Source organism: Anser cygnoides, chromosome 4, assembly GCF_040182565.1.
Source record: "Anser cygnoides isolate HZ-2024a breed goose chromosome 4, Taihu_goose_T2T_genome, whole genome shotgun sequence".
Classification (NCBI taxonomy): domain Eukaryota; kingdom Metazoa; phylum Chordata; class Aves; order Anseriformes; family Anatidae; genus Anser; species Anser cygnoides.
The window spans coordinates 41,855,860-41,872,039 of NC_089876.1; the positions used below are offsets into that span (position 1 = coordinate 41,855,860).

The 16,180-nt window shown below is 37.5% G+C and overlaps 1 protein-coding gene across 11 annotated transcripts in view; it reads right to left on the minus strand.

Moving 5' to 3' along the window:
- INPP4B (inositol polyphosphate-4-phosphatase type II B) overlaps positions 1–16,180 on the minus strand; it is a 294,090-nt gene that overhangs the window by 78,422 nt on the left and 199,488 nt on the right. For all 11 annotated transcript variants that reach the window (XM_048074997.2, XM_048075001.2, XM_066996676.1 and 8 more), the window contains 2 exons: positions 11,002–11,132; positions 3,055–3,159 (listed from right to left, as the gene is read on the minus strand). In XM_048074997.2, the coding sequence (XP_047930954.2) occupies positions 3,055–3,159; positions 11,002–11,132 (236 nt within the window). The remainder of the gene's footprint in view (positions 1–3,054; positions 3,160–11,001; positions 11,133–16,180) is intronic.

Sequence of the window (16,180 nt, forward strand, 5' to 3'; positions counted from 1 at the left end):
ACTCATAACCATTACCCACGTCAAGAACAGACTATCACTGACAACACTCCGCAGTGGAGACAAAGCTTAAAATGCAGCTGAGAGTAGTAGGAGCTGTGCCATATTGTCAGCACGCTCCACAAAAATTAATAATTAATACAAAAGAAAGGGGGAAAAGAAGGGGAGAATGAGCCCTCCCTCAAATAATTAGTTCATAATTTGAAGGAGAAAAAAGGCATCAGAACACAAGAAAACTGAGCTTGAAATAAAACATTTCACTCTAATTATTCTGAGTCAAAACATACATGCACCTCCTACTTACACAAGTGAAACACTAACACTGGTTATACAGTTGCCAAAAAACAGTCCCTTTGCCATTCCGCACTTCCTGCTCAGCACTCCTTCCTGAATAAACCAGGTGCAACATGGTGACAACCACAGCAACACGGTTCCATAAACCTGAGCTTTATCCAGTCAATATAAAGACTGGAGGGATTTTTATGCCAAGCACAGCTCAACCTAGAACTTGAACCAACCTGCTCACCTTCACAGGAGGCCATCATTGTCTTGCACTGGACATAGAAGCAAAATGAAAATCTCTTCATTTTAAACAAGTGTGCTTATTGTATAAACAGGGACAAAAGCAAAGCTATGACAACATATAAATTTAACTTCTGTAGTATGATGAACAGAGCAAAATGCAATGTTTATCAAATGGATAGGGATGAAGTTATTCCATAAAGAAACAGTATTTTTCTCAAAGCTGTTCCTACTGGAAGGTTAGATGCACAGGCGTTTTCTATTTCACATCAATACCATATAATAACCTGAATCACAGTTCAATAAAAACAAACCTGTTACTTGACACATTGAACAAAGAACACATCCATATGTATACATATGACAGATGTCATTAAGACCTATCTTGCATCCACAATCTGAAAGTATCTAACATCATAAGGGTAAATGACAACACTGTTGCTCATCAGCTTGTTTAATCACAACCCCTATGAATATTTGTAGGCTTTTCTATTTTTCCCTTCAGTCTCCCTGTTATATTCTGGCTGCCCTTTGATATATGGCAAGCAAAGCACATGTTGAGAAAGAGCAACTTGATATCAAAGTGCTGCTTATGACAGAATGACCAGCAATTGCTACAATATCAGAATATAAGTATACATCTAATAGATGATGTAGCTTTTTGGTGCTCATAAAATAAAACTTATTTCAATAAATTAAACAGATGGGACATTGAGTAATAGATACAGAAATCATGTATCCAACTAAAGACAAGTATATTCATCTTCATAAACTTTTTGTTATAGTTACTGAATGACAGAAAATGACATTACAGAAAATGATTCCCTCTTTCCAGAAGATGTAAATTCTCTATTTTCAGCACAATTGGTGAGATATTTGCATTTTAAGACTAAGCAAATGCTTATGTGACACAGGGTAGCACTGAAAAAGCTGATTTAGACACAAGCAGCACTGGGTTCATTTAAGCTTCCTGAGAAATAGGATATATTAAGTTTAGAAGTCACATTGTCCTTAGTGGAACCATGCTACTTACATCACCTAGGCTGGTGAGTTCATCCAGGCAATCTCTGGGAGAAAATTTAATGTGCTCTACCATTATCTCTGGTGGCACAGTGAAAAAAAAAACCTTAGAAACAAGACAGATAAGATTGGCTTTTACACTACTATTGGCACTATGGATCACAGTGAAAAATTAAGTCAATACCTTAGAAGCCGTGAATCTTACTGAACATTGTGCAGCATGTCAGTGTGAAACATGACAGTATTAGTTCTGCACTGTTACATGAGAATACTTTGAAATATGCACAGGGTTACAAATGTATTTCAATGCACATATATTCTGCATTTGCTTATTTGTTTGAAGTGTCATCAAAACAAAAAGAGCACAAATTCCTTGGAACTTATTAATAAAGAATTCAAAAGAAATTTAGTTAACCACTCCTTAGTTTTCCAAGATCTGCAGTCAGTATCCAAAGTTTGTGGCTTCAGAAGACAAGACAAATTCCTTGCATAGCTGAAACACAGGGCCTGATTTCTCGGTTTTTATAACTTATCATCCGTTTCAAACAGCAGTATGTGTGGGTGCAGATTTCAGAATTTGTAGAGAAAAGTGAGGGAAGGGCTAGCTGGTCATTTCTTTGTTTACATGATTTACTTCAGGGTTGTCCTCTAAGGACAATACATACTCGGTTGCTCTAGAAATATTTCCAAAGCAATTTCCAAAACAGAAACTTTGGGGTGTAGAAGCAGGTGCACAAACCTGAGAGAATGAAATCAAACCATGAAGGAAAATGGGCAGGTTCCAGATTGGGACACAAAACAAAGACAGGAAATGTCTACTTGCAGAGCTTGTAGGGCCCATTAAAAAAATAAAGTGAGAAATTTAAACACTGAATATCTACAGGTGTATAAGTTATTAAACACTGAATTTGGAAACTTAATTTTTTTAAAAAGAAAAAAGCAACCATCTAGTCATATAAGGAACTTTCTATATCAAGCCATATTTCAGAAATCTTAGACAAGTTAATACCATACAAAATTCAGTGGTTAGCAAAAAAAACACGAAACTTATCTCCTTTGTTTTGTTTTTAAGTCAAAGTATTTCCTGTGAAATTATTTCCTTCTCAGCATTATTCCAAACTCATCTGAAGTCTAAATAGCACATAAATTTACCAAAAAAGTAAACTTACTACTACTACTACTTTCTGTGCTTTTTTTTTCCTAAAGCATCTTTATGCCCCATCCATGAAATTTTATAACACTGCTGCCAGTATCCTTCAAGTAAGTGAAAAGTTAAAAAAGACCAAGATTCAACTCTACAAACAGCATAACTTTCAGACCTACTGTGGTTGTAATGTTTCATTTGAAAACTTTATGTCCATCTGATGATGATTCTTGAAACCAGATATGTAAGTTAATATACTTACATCTTCGAAAGGGCTAAAATGGAAACTGCCTCTCTCAGCTGTAAGTTTAATTGTATTTCAAAGTGTACTTTCTCATACTCAGAGGATTTCTCTGCAGAACATGCTTTACCTTTCAATCGAGGACTATGCACGTGCATTCTTTGCAAATGGAGATTTATTGGGATGAATTCCAATGTTTTTTCTCCTTTGCTACAGCTTGATTTGAAGGAAGAACCTGAAAAACAAAAGTTTAAAGAATCATTATCTTAAGCACCCAGCAGATGTTTTGTTGTTTTTTTAATGTGAGGACAATACTTGTACGTTAGCAGCCTTCCTTAATTTACTTTTAATGTGTAATTGTATATTAGGAGAAGAATGGTTCACTAACTGAGTCTCAGCATGTATCCATACTGCATGCAACAAAACAGCTTTTAATTCACAGAACAATCTAATTTTTTATTCTAGGTGATAGACGTTTTTTCCCTGCTGTCTGAAGTAGGTCTGCAGCCTGCTGGAAACATTGCCACAGTTAATGGGTATTATGTTTATTCTGTTCAATAAACACGGGGGTGCAGAACTATGATGGCACTATATTTTCACTGAATAACCTTTGTTTCTTAAAACAAAAATATGTTGACTGGGCTACGTACTTTTCCTAGAAAGTTCAAAGTAAACTGGTTTAAGGAAAGCTGTAAATTATTTTTATTCTAAAAAATCCAGCACCACAAGAAGCACAAAGCTCCAAAAAAAAAAATTTGGCTATATACTTCAAAAATGTGAGTTTATGAGCAACTCTGTTGTATAGGAATATAATTATAGGCATACAGGAATGTAATTAAAATCTGACTAATAAAATATTTTTTGGGGAGATATTTGATAGGGCATATATATATAAACCAAAAGGGTGTAGATGAAGAAAGAAAGGTGATCCTACCTTCTCACTTAGGTAGCATAACTAACTTAGACCATTTTGTCAGTATCCTGTCATTTAGCCATCTGCTAATTGCTTGGACTAAAATTTCTCTGATTCAGATAGGATTCTCTCCTCTACCCCCACGGTCTCTCTCAAAAAGTTTTTCTTCTTCTTGTGGAATAAGGGGGAAGGTTAAAAATTTTTTTTGAAATTCTTTTCTCATTTACTCAGTCAAAATTTGCAAGAGGTTCTCTACTGAAAGTGCCATAAATTCCAAGACAACTGCTTTAGCCTCCCAATGCAAACCATATTGCCGGACAGCACCAATGACCCCCCAGACCACGGCTACAGAGGTACTACCAAACTTATACAAAGCCAAGCCAGGTACTTCACCTAAAATAGTTGTAGGCCTGTAGAGACTGCTATCTAAGGTTAGCAACTTCAAGTAATAATAATTTGAATGGAGAATTAAAGCAAAGGTAATGAGAAAAGCGATTGTTAAGGAGTCAATTATATTTAGATTTGATAGGAAAACTCAGGTACAGGTTGAAAACAGGAGTAATTCATGAGGACGAATAGGAATGAGAAAACATGCATCATGAAAGCACAGGAGGACCAAATTATGAGCAGCGAAGGGAACTTGAACTGTGTCACAAACAAAATGGAGCAGCACAGGTGAGGAGACTGAAATTATTAGGGAAGAAAACAGAATGAGGGCAGATGATTTATGAGAATCCATCTGAGACCAGGGTCAAAGTCTGAGGGATGATAACCATCTGAGACAAGGAAACACTGATGGACTAAAAAGAGAGTGAGATGAGAGACGATTAAAAGGGACAAGGAAAAAAAGCGTAGGAGGGAGAAGAAAAGAGCCTGCACGTCATGGAGTACACTTCTGTCCTGAGCTGAAGTAGAACACACACAGTATTGCTGAGTCTTGTTACTCCTCTTTTCAGGGAATACCTGTGAAGCAAGAATCCCTTCAGCTCCAGTGCCAGTAACACGTGAATAAAATCCACTGCTGTTAGTTACTCTGTTTACCCAGGTATGAGAAATCTATGCAGTGGAAGTAAACATTTCCATCCACATTTGCCAGTATCATCCATGTGATAAAATTCATTTTCAGGTTTGTGGGATGTTTTGTTTGGATGGTTGTTTTCTCTAAATAATTATGGTCATTTCACTATGCTGGGCAGCTGAACTCCACCACAACCACTCTCACTCCCACACCTCAAAGGAAAAGGAAAGAAAATACAATGGAAATGGCTCAAGGAGAACAGGGAGATCACTCACCAGTTATTGTCACAGGCAAAACAGACTCAGCATAAAGAGATTAATATAATGTATTGCCTATCACTAGCAGGCTAGCACAGTGAGAAACTAAAAGCTAACTAAAAAACACCTTCCTTCCTCCCTGCACCCTCTTCTCCCTCCTCCCCCCGAGCAGCACAGGGGAACGGGGAATGGGGGCTGCAGTCAGTCTCTAACACTTCATCTCCGCAGCTCCCTCACGGTCCCTCTCTGCCCCTGCTCCACGTGGGGCCTCCCACGGGATGCCGTCCTTCCCGAACTGAGCCTGTGGGGGCTGCCCACAAGCAGCAGCTCTCCAAGCAGCAGCTCTCCAAGAACTGCTCCCACATGGTTCCGTATCACGGGGTCCATACCCCAGGAGCAAACTGCTCCAGCACGGGTCCCCCACGGGTGGCAGCTCCCCCCAGACCCCCTGCTCCTACGTGGGCTCCTCTCCACGGGCTGCAGCTCCGGCCCGGGGCCTGCTCCTGCAGGGGCTCTCCATGGACCGCAGCCTCCTCCAGGCCACATCCACCTGCTCCAACCGGGGGCTCCTCCACGGGCTGCAGCGTGGAGATCTGCTCCGTGTGGGACCCATGGGCTGCAGGGGGACAGCCTGCTCCACCAGGGGCCTCTCCCTGCACAGGCCGCAGGGGAACTGCTGCTGCGTGCCTGGAGCACCTCCTGCCGTGCTCACCTTGGAGGCTGCAGGGTTGGTTCTCACTCCGCTCTCCCAGCTGCTGTTGCACAGCAGTCGTTTCCCTTTCTTAAATCTGCTCTCCCAGAGGCCCAGCCAGCATCGTTCCCTAGTTCAGCTCTGGACAGCAGCAGATCCCTTTTGGGGCCATCTGGAGCTGGCTCTGATCTGACATGGGCAAGCTGCTGGGCTCTGCTCACAGAGGCCACCCCTGCAGCCCCCTGCTACCAAACTCTTGACACGTAAACCCAATACAATAACATCTTAAGCTGTATTTAAGGCTAAGAAAACTACAATTTCCCTATTAAAATAATTACTATAATTGTTGCAAGATCAAACTCTTCAAAGTTAGAAAATATGAGCTCATAGATGTAAGCTTCCTCTGACATTCACCTTAACAGGAAACTCTGAAGCAGACTTGAATTCCATATCACTTACTAGCTTTTTCCAATTCATTGAGCACTTAGGATCTTCGGTGCTTACTTTAGAAGCAGCAATTCAATATTTTGTTTCCAACTTTTACTCTAGTATCTAGATACATGTATACTGCTCAAGCCTTCCATAAAGACAGAATTATTAATTTCTTCAGTGTCTACTGCATGCAGCACTACAGTTTCTAAGGGCTTTACAAATATTTAGAGGATAAATTTAACTGGATGCATAAAATGGTTATAATTTCATCTATTCTAATCACAGAGACCAACTTATGGTTGAGGCATTTAAGAAACAGTGCATTAATATGAGACGTGGAGGATCTGATTCTGTCAAATATGAAACATTATACATGTTGCATTTCAGAAGCACTGCTCCCACTGATGTAAATTATATACATAAGCAGTGAATACTCCTACAAAACATCCTGTGTATATTGCCAGACTTCCAGAAAATAAGAACAAACTAATGACTTCTGAAAAGTCTGACTTGCCTAGCGTCACATTGGAACTTTGTGACAGAGGCAGGCATAATATCCAATTCCCCAGAGCAATATTCAGTTGCCCTAACCTTGATCGTATCTCTCTCTCTCCTTCTACAGCTGGACAAACAACAGAATTTTCATTTTGATCACTGAGAAAAAGAACACCAGAAAAAAAATCATTTCAGGTCAAAATTAAAACAAGCAAATAACATTCCCAAAGTTCAACTCCCTTTTTTGTCTATGCTATGAAGTTCTACTTGGTGCGGATATGTTAGCTTTATGTTAACTCTCACTTGCTGTAAAATCCAACAGCGAATGAGAAATATTCACAGGGAATATCTTGCCTCCAGTTTTCAAGCAAGGCAGATCAAGTGGTTGTGCACAGGGCATAAATGCTTGGTGGAATTTAATCAGCATGTTACAGTATCATAATCCAGAACAAACCAATTTTCAAGTAAATAATTCATAGAAATAAACTAAAACTCAAGTTTTCTAAGATGGATTTGAACCACAATTAAATTTTTGATTGAATACATTGTAGAGAGGTAAATGGTATACAGTTAATAGAGAAGCAGACTACTCAGAGCCAACAATAAGTGTATACAAAAATATTTTTAAAATTGGGATCAATCTGCAAACTAAAAAGTTAAGCTGAAAATATTCAGTCACATATCCATTATTTTGAAGATTTGCTGAATATTATTCTCCTTCATGACAGATTACTATTTTTTTCGATTACAGTACTTCAGACTGAAGAAAATTGTATGATATTATATTATGTTAAAAGAGCAGTAAAGGTTATCTCATGAGCTCAAGGGAAACCTGTACCAAAAGGTACATCTTCTCTACAGTGACAGGACTAAAGGCTGGACTTAAAAAGTTCGACTAGATAATCTTAGAGGTCTTTTCCAACCTAAATAATTCTATCGTTCTAAGATCCAAGATCAAGATAGATGCAAAAATGACTTAATGCTCCCTCTTTCTGGCTGCAAATCTTGTAATCTAATCCCAGGCACATCTTCAACAACGGATTAACCATGTCTCTTACTTAGCTATGCCTTCTTTATTCCTACTCCTCAAACACAAAAACATCCGTGACCCCAATTTCCATGTCCCTAAAAGACTACAACACACTGGAATGTCAGATAACTCTTCAAGTCAAGTTTCACTCAATCTGGTCAGCTGTCAGGGTTAACACACTGCCTGCACTACCCTTATTTTTCATCCTTGTGCCCAGGGGGAGAAGATAGCTTTCCTTCAGCACAACAAGAACGAACCAGAAGACAACCTACGTAAATTCAGTACACCGAAGTGGGGAATGTGCCCTCAGATGTAGAATTTTTAAAGCTCATCATGCAGCTATAGCTACACAGAAGATCAGACCTGGGTGCAGGCCATATGTTAAGACTGCAGCACAAATGAAAGCTGAAAGCAAACAGACTCTTAGCCACCTTTACATCATGAAAACACCAGTCAGACAAAGCACCTATTTACACCAACAGCTTTAAATGAAGCATTCCAAACAGAGAAAAATAAAAATAATAATAATAATAAAAAAAAATCTTTGAGCAGCCTGTTCTAGATTTTACTTTAATTTTGGACAGCAAAGTCCTTCATCGTCTATAGGATCAAAATGTAGATCTGGTGTTTTAGCCTGGCTGCGTATACACACATATAACACAGTACAATCCCCTTCACACACACTTATAGAAGGCATATAGCATACATAAAAATTGTGAAGACCTCCGTGGAACAACTCTGAAGAAACTTTCATTACCCAGAGGATTTATCATCTAATTTGTCATTTAACAAAAACACTACAGTGCAGGACTTCAAGTAAATATTGTCTTCTTTAGAACTACTGGTTTTAAAACATGCACATATGCCACTGATCACAATAAAATAAGCTTTCTAATGTGAATGCAAATTTTCACACAAAATGAAAATTAGGGTTTTGCCAAATATAAACATGTATTTCACCAGCACCATCATGCTGAGGAAAAACAATATTGTTCAAGAAATGAGATTTAGTTATGTACCTGAGCATTGACCTCCAAATTAACTCATTTATTTTAAATCTTTAGTACAATTATTACTTTTCGATAATCTTGGGTTCCCTGGTCCAATGCAGTTATCTCAAATCATAGTTAATTTAATATCATTTAATATCACCAGCCATTTTCAAATTCACTTGTCACAATACAGTCCCTTGCAGGATTTAAATTTAATAGATTACATTGTCTTTTTTCATATTTAAAAAAATATCAGAAGGTCATTTCAATATTTTGCTGAAAGTGTTAATTATTACATTGATTCCTTCACCATCTGTATTTATTTCCTTGAATATGATATTTTATGGAGTCTTTTCAAAATGTAATTAACAAAGCATTTAAAAAAAAATATGTATTAGTTACAACACGGAAACATAAGGAGTGTCATACTGGATCAGGCAGTAGTCTGCCAAAACCAGAATTGAAATATTCTGACGATGGTAAACAATCATAAATACAAGAAATTACAGTTGTGCAACCAAAATGCAAATGATTACACAACATTCAGTATAACAGATGAGCTTCCCCCCAGTGATCAACTGCTGCCAAAATGTTTGGTTTCAGTTAGCGGCTGTTTTTTTTTGTTCATACACTAAAACAGCATTTCTCTTTTCCTGTGACCAAGAAAGAAATCCCAGAGCAACCTGGAATGACAAATGCCATGCTCAATTTTCTGCTAGAAGATAATGTATAAAGGACAGAAGTACAGTTCTAGTGATTATTTTGGAAGAGAAAGATTTGTGTCTCACCTACTAAAAACAGCAGATCCATTATCAGAAAAGTGTTCAATTCTGTATAAGAAGAAATTACTATGCATTTTAGTTGTATGTTGGACTAAAATCTGGTTGCTCGATTTCTCAGTAAATAAAAATGGCTTGTTTGTTTTTACAGGACTGTAAAAAGCTAGAAATAGTTAAAGTACTGCAAATTGTCCCTATTATTTGATATTTCAAAAGATGTTATCTTTTGCATGCTTGTTATATTTGCAACACAATGCACAAAGCCCTGTTTACCTCTGGCAAGCCTATGCCTCCACGCACAAAGCTGTGGGAGTAAGGCCCTACTGGGAGCAGCTAGTGGTGAGAATATCGAGTGATACAGCATATCCAAGAAATAATGGCAGCACAGTCACAGAGAACACATACTGAGATGGTGACTGTGAGGACTGGCATTAGAAAACTGACACCAGCAAGAAAGCAGCAACAACAAGGCCTACGTAGCCATTCAGAACAAAAGTGTTTATTTCCTTCCAGAAAAATCTCAAAAACTACAGGGGGTAGGGGTGAAAGGCATGCTATGGACAGAAAGAAAAATTTGTTTTCTCAAAATAGTGTTATTTGTTATTCAGGAAATAATTCCAGTAGTCTTGCAAAACAGAAAACAATTACCATATTTTTGAATGATTTGTGAACCACCAAAAGAAAAGTAATTCAAAAGAAGAAATACTTAGTTCTGCAGTCCTTTCTTGTTCTTTTTTACAAGTGAGAATTACTACAGCAAAAAAAGATCAGCTGTCTTTTCTGCACATTTTTCTCTGATGCTGACTTTTTCAACTGCCATGCAGACACTGCAATACATTACAGTCCTTGACCACAGGACCCTGACAAATATTACCCAAACAACCAACCAGTGCACATCAGAATATAAGATGAAACTATCTTCATGTGAAAAAAACAAGCACAGTACATACTGCTTCCTCTGGAATTTGGACAGACTGCCCATCCTATATAAATTGCATGCTTTTCTGGCACAACCTGGCCAATGACAAATGCTACACTAAGGATATGTAGAGCATGTCACTTTTATCCTGTCTACTGTCAAATGCAACTTAAGTTAGGTTTCAAGAAAAACTCAGAACTACCTCCAATGTAGTTCTAGTAGTTGTTTTCAGCTGGCAGATGGTACTCAGTACTAGAAAAGCAGCAAAATCAAGGGAACATGCAATTAAAACAGGCACACCCACCTTCTCAAATCTTTTGGCTGCTGCATAACTACATACTCTGTTAATTGTGAAAACGTGTTGGAATGCATGAAAAATTTTAGAAGTAATCGAGTACTTCTGAATATCTCAGAAATACAACAATTAAATTATTATTTATGATTTTTTTACATTTTTTATTACTGCTGAATACTTGAATACTCCAGCATATAATTAGAATTAACTAGGTTGACTGTTAAGTGCTCCAGGAGAGGGGAGGCAACTTTCATACCTGTATGCTTCCCAAGCTCTGCAAGAGTATCCTGATACATGCTCAACATCTGATCACAGTGTGCAATAACACTTTTACGCATATTGTCCCAGTGAGGAGCAAGTTCTCCCAAGTCTTTAAGTTCCTGATTCCTGTATCAAAAGGCAAAAAGAGATGGCATTAATTCATTAATCCATTAACATTCACATTCAACCAAATGAATCAAATTAATCCCAAACCAGTTTGTTATAAAACATCAAAAGCACTTCCCATACGAAATAAAATCTTGGGTCTGTTTTCATGGCACTTGTGAAGTTTGGCGATATCAGCTCTGTTTTTCAACCATGCAATAAAGAATGCCAAATGAGTGAATAATAAAGTAATTTGCGTTCAGAACTCATCTGGTACAAACGCAAGCTGAAATATTGTTTCTTCCCTGGAGGCAAGGCGGCTTCCAGGCTTCAAAGAGCTGTGTTCAGAATAAGCAACATTTTGTGAGGAAATGGTAAGCACCACTGTAAAGTATACAAAGTTCACTCCTCCAATGATTGCAGTATAGCTGTTTTATAAACTCTACTCTTTGGATACTTTCTTACACACCATTATAGCAGTATTTCTACAAACGTCAGTTTATCCAACACACTACCAGACATGCCCAGTATTCCTCCTCCCCCCCCTTTTGTGCTATATTCACCACAATACACACAAAATAAAGCAGAAAGCCACCATTTCCCTAAAACTTAATCTTCAGCCTTACAGCTGCATTCATCAGGTCAAAACAGCAGTGTTATGGTAACCAAACATGTCACTGAAAATCCAAAAGGAAATCCGTTAGCAAATTATCAGTTTTCCTGTATGCTCTTTTGAGAGCTGACCTGAGTGAAATAGAGATCCCTAGTTTCCTGCACAAACAAGCATGGTTACCATGCTTTTGGCTTTTTTTTTTTTTTTTTTTTTTTTTCCAACTTGACAAGTAAATTCAGCCCCAGATCCACTTCGGGTGTTCTGCTTTTAAAGAAGCTGAAATATCTCAAGCCTTCAGAGACTTGGGAGAAATCTTATGTAAACTGACCAACTAGTTTTCCTAACGTTCCTCAAAGCATCAAGCAGACTATTTCACTGCAATTCTTGGAAGTCTCAGAAAAGAATTCCAGAGGACACGTCCTAGATTATGAAAATTACTGAAGAATAAAAGAGACAGGGGGTGGGAAAAGAGGAGAAAAAATAAAAAAGGTGAAAAGAACACCAATGAGACTGCAGCCCAGGAACATAGCTATACTTAAAGCAACAGTTCTGACCACTGGCCAAAGATTCTTAAAATTATTTCTTAAAGAAAAAAACCCCACACCAATACATTATTTTCCCCATCGCTATTGGCTTTGCATTACAGTGAATGGTACTAGAAAAAGCTATACAGGCATAATTCTGCTCCTACCTAAGGCAACGAGTAAAATAAAAAGCAAATTCAGGCATTTTGCTTGGTTTACATGTCTTTGAGAGTATCAAAATGGAAACAAACACTACAATACGTTAACTTGTTTGGAGTTTACTAATGACATATGATTAGTTCTCCATTTTGTTCGACCTAGAAGAACAGAAGCAGATGACACGGTTTAATCTTCCTCCATTGATATAAACTGGCAATGGTGTAGCATAAGAATCATCAGCAGTAAGAGGTCAGCCCCACCATTTTCCGTCATCACTGTCCTTATAAATCTTCATCAGCTTAAAATGGGACACTGAGTCAAAATCTCATGGCTTCCAACTAAGAAACACCCCTCAAGATCTAGCAGAGCATAGAATTCTATTTGTTTGCAGTGAAGGTAATTTGGCCCTTAATATTTCAAATCTGATCTTTAATAGTTTTAGAAACAATGCTTGGACCTGACTGAGTCTAAACTTGTCTTTTCCTCCTACACAGCAGTATAGCACCCTGCAGAGACTGAAGAAATACTATAGAGTGAGTGATGGATACATAAATGCATAACATTCAGAACCCTCTATCCCATGGAAAACCCAGTGCTGGGGCTCTGCTCTCCTGCCTCCATCTAAGTCTGCCCCTGGAGCTGCTGGTCCCATACTTACGCCAAGCAACAGCAGGAGCACAAAACCCTTACCTCAGACTAAAATATCACTTGTGAACCAAAACCAGTTTAACTGGCTGACTTCAGTTACACCAAAAGCAATGGGAAAGGCAAGCTAAAACCCACCACATTAACTTTAATGTGTTTTCAAGGAATGAAAAATCCTGCTCTTATCACTGTCGACAAGGCTTGCATTTATTTCATCTCAGAAACACACACCACTGAAGTCAAAATACAGCCGCTAGTATCTCACAAAAAAATGCATCTCATCTGCAATGTTTTAATAAAACTAGCCATTTTAAACTAATCTAGAAAAAAAAATCAAAAATATCAGATAATAGGATTATATGGCATATATACTATCCCTCCAACAACAGCCCTCTTGCACATTTTACTTTTTTTTTTTTCTTCTGAATGCAATAATCAATCCAAGACATTTTGGATTTGGATACTATTTGTGTGTTGTCAATTCTTACTGTTTGTCACATTGCTGTTGGTGACTCAGTGCAACTCTGTTCTGAGACATGGCTGAAAACAGAATTATCTTTTCTGTAACTAAGTTCCACCAAGAATATTTCATAGTACCAAGCTTTATTAGCATTACTAGGAATGCCCCCCTCATAAATAAACAGAATGTATAAACACAGTGTTTTTTAAATTATGACTCTTACAGTCCACAGTAATAACCCATAACATTCTATCTAAAAAAACGTGTTTTAATAATACTGTAGTACTTCATACCCAAACTTATTTCACTGAACAACTTGACAATACATTTCAAACAGTAAATACGTCTAAAAACAACTGTGCAATAAATGGAAGTCAGTATTTTTATATTGGTTCTCCATAAGGGCAAATCGGTTACTGATTCACCTTTTCAATTCAAGCATGGAATTTCAAATAATTTGTCAACAGAGCAGTAAGATCAGTATTGTAAAAAATAAAACTCAGTATTGTAAAATAGAGCTATTTGTCATGATCTTCCCCCATTCCAAATCTTCCAAATCCCCTCTCAAAGTCTTTTCCAGGTAATTGCACTCACCACCATGACACATTCTGTGCTTAGCATCAACTTCAACCCTTCTTACACAATCAAATCCAAGTTTTGCTTCCTACATCTTGCTGCTTAGCCCCACAAACCACCTCCAAGACAGTCTTTTCTATCAGTGCGTGATGGAAAATATCAGCCAGGACAGTCTCAACTTCCATTGTCTCCTGCCTTAACTACTTTAATATCTTCCTCTGAGACCTTGGCACAAGCTTGCTCCATTTTGTATCTAATCAGCGAGAGGATGTAAAGAGTCTGTCCCATTCCTACTCCTCCTCAAATGTAAGCTAACTTATTTTTAAGCCTTTCTAGGGCACTTTCTCTTTTTCACATCCATTCTTTTCCTTTAGTACACAAAGTATGCCAAGCTTTCATTAAGCACTTGACATTATGGTTGGAAGTAGTTCCACATTTCAAAATTGCAAATCTACCTTTTACCCTTTCTTCAAAACTTTTCTGCCATTACGGCAGAAAAATTAAATACTAGATCCTAATCTGCTGAAAGCACTCTATATTATGATGATCATTAGTACAAAGATTAATGGTCATTGGTGCTAACACAATACAATTTTAAATAGACAAAAATTTATAAGAGTAAATTATGAGACTCCTCAGGATCCCACAGCACTATTAGAGCTCTCATGAATCTTCATTTCAGGCTCCTACTTAAAACCAACAACAGCTTATATCTTCCTGATTTACAGAGCTACAATTCATGGACACCTGGCTCTTTAGGGGACTTGAGCTTTACCCAACCTTCCCCTGCTGATGGAAAGTATGGCTGTGCAGCAGGCTGTTGATACACAAGATCGTTTGGCAAGATTGGTCCCTAGGTAAAAACATCTGTGCTTCTCTTTATAAACAACTGCATTGGGGCACCCAGCGATTTGTGAAGACTGCATGACATTTCCAAGACTACAAGCAATTAAATACCATTACTGTCAGAATCGTAACTTAAAAGTACACATGATTTTTGATTCCAAGCAAATGTTCAATGAAGCCTATTATCAATGGAAGTTTGAGCACCCAAGGCTCAGATTAACATTCTACCTTTTGATTTACCAAGTCAAGCTTTGCTTATTGAAGGACACATTAGCTGTGGGATTATAGCAAACTACCGCAAGAACCTGAAAGAGGCACAAAGAATTTCTTCTATTATTCATGCTGATAGTTTCTACTTAAACAGTTTAGTTTGCGTCATGCACTCTAATGACCACTGTAACAGAAAAAGTCACTTTCTTATCACACTGAATATAAGGATATAGGAACAGGATAAAGGTAACAAAGTTCTGAATACTTATCAAATGGGAGCTTCAGAGTAAATATAAACCATAACCTTTGGGGCATGAATCAATCTCCCATAAGTAATGGAAACTTAAAAGTTTCCTTCTAAGGAAAGGAACACAGGAATTAGTTTTCCTAACAAATTTTACTTTAAAGTGTACATATTTATGGGTAACCATTACATCTTATTGGAGAAGAGAAGCAAATAAAATTACTCTCATTTTTCTTTATAACAAGTTATGGTCCCTGTGATATACAGGCAATAACCCATCAAAACAATATAACACCCTCTCCAGAAATAAAAGAATCATAGCCTTTTTACTATATTGTTTCTAAAGCAGACAAATAATTACTAAGGAGGATTTAATCCCTTCTGGGGAAACTACCATGAAAATGAATAAAATGATACTTTTCTTCCTTTCCTGATGTTTTTCATTGAGAACCTCTTGAAAACAGAAGCTGTTTTTCCTCTTCTTAAAGAATTTCTAAAAACTGTTGCAGCTTCTGCTAAGACCAACCTGCCAGATAACTAAAAATGAGATGGTGCTTACTTATTTCATTCTTCAAACATTTGTCCAAAAAAAAAAAGTAGATATACACACATACAAACATCTTAAAAATTTATTTTACAACTTGTTTTCTCCATGTATATGTGGAGAATAAACTGGGATTTGCAGAGTCTTGAGAATATTTTGAACTGTCCCTGACAGCTAGAGTTTTAAAGTTCATTTTGCGTTTCTATCCACCCCACTTTTTCTTATTCAAAAGCATAGGCAACAGATGA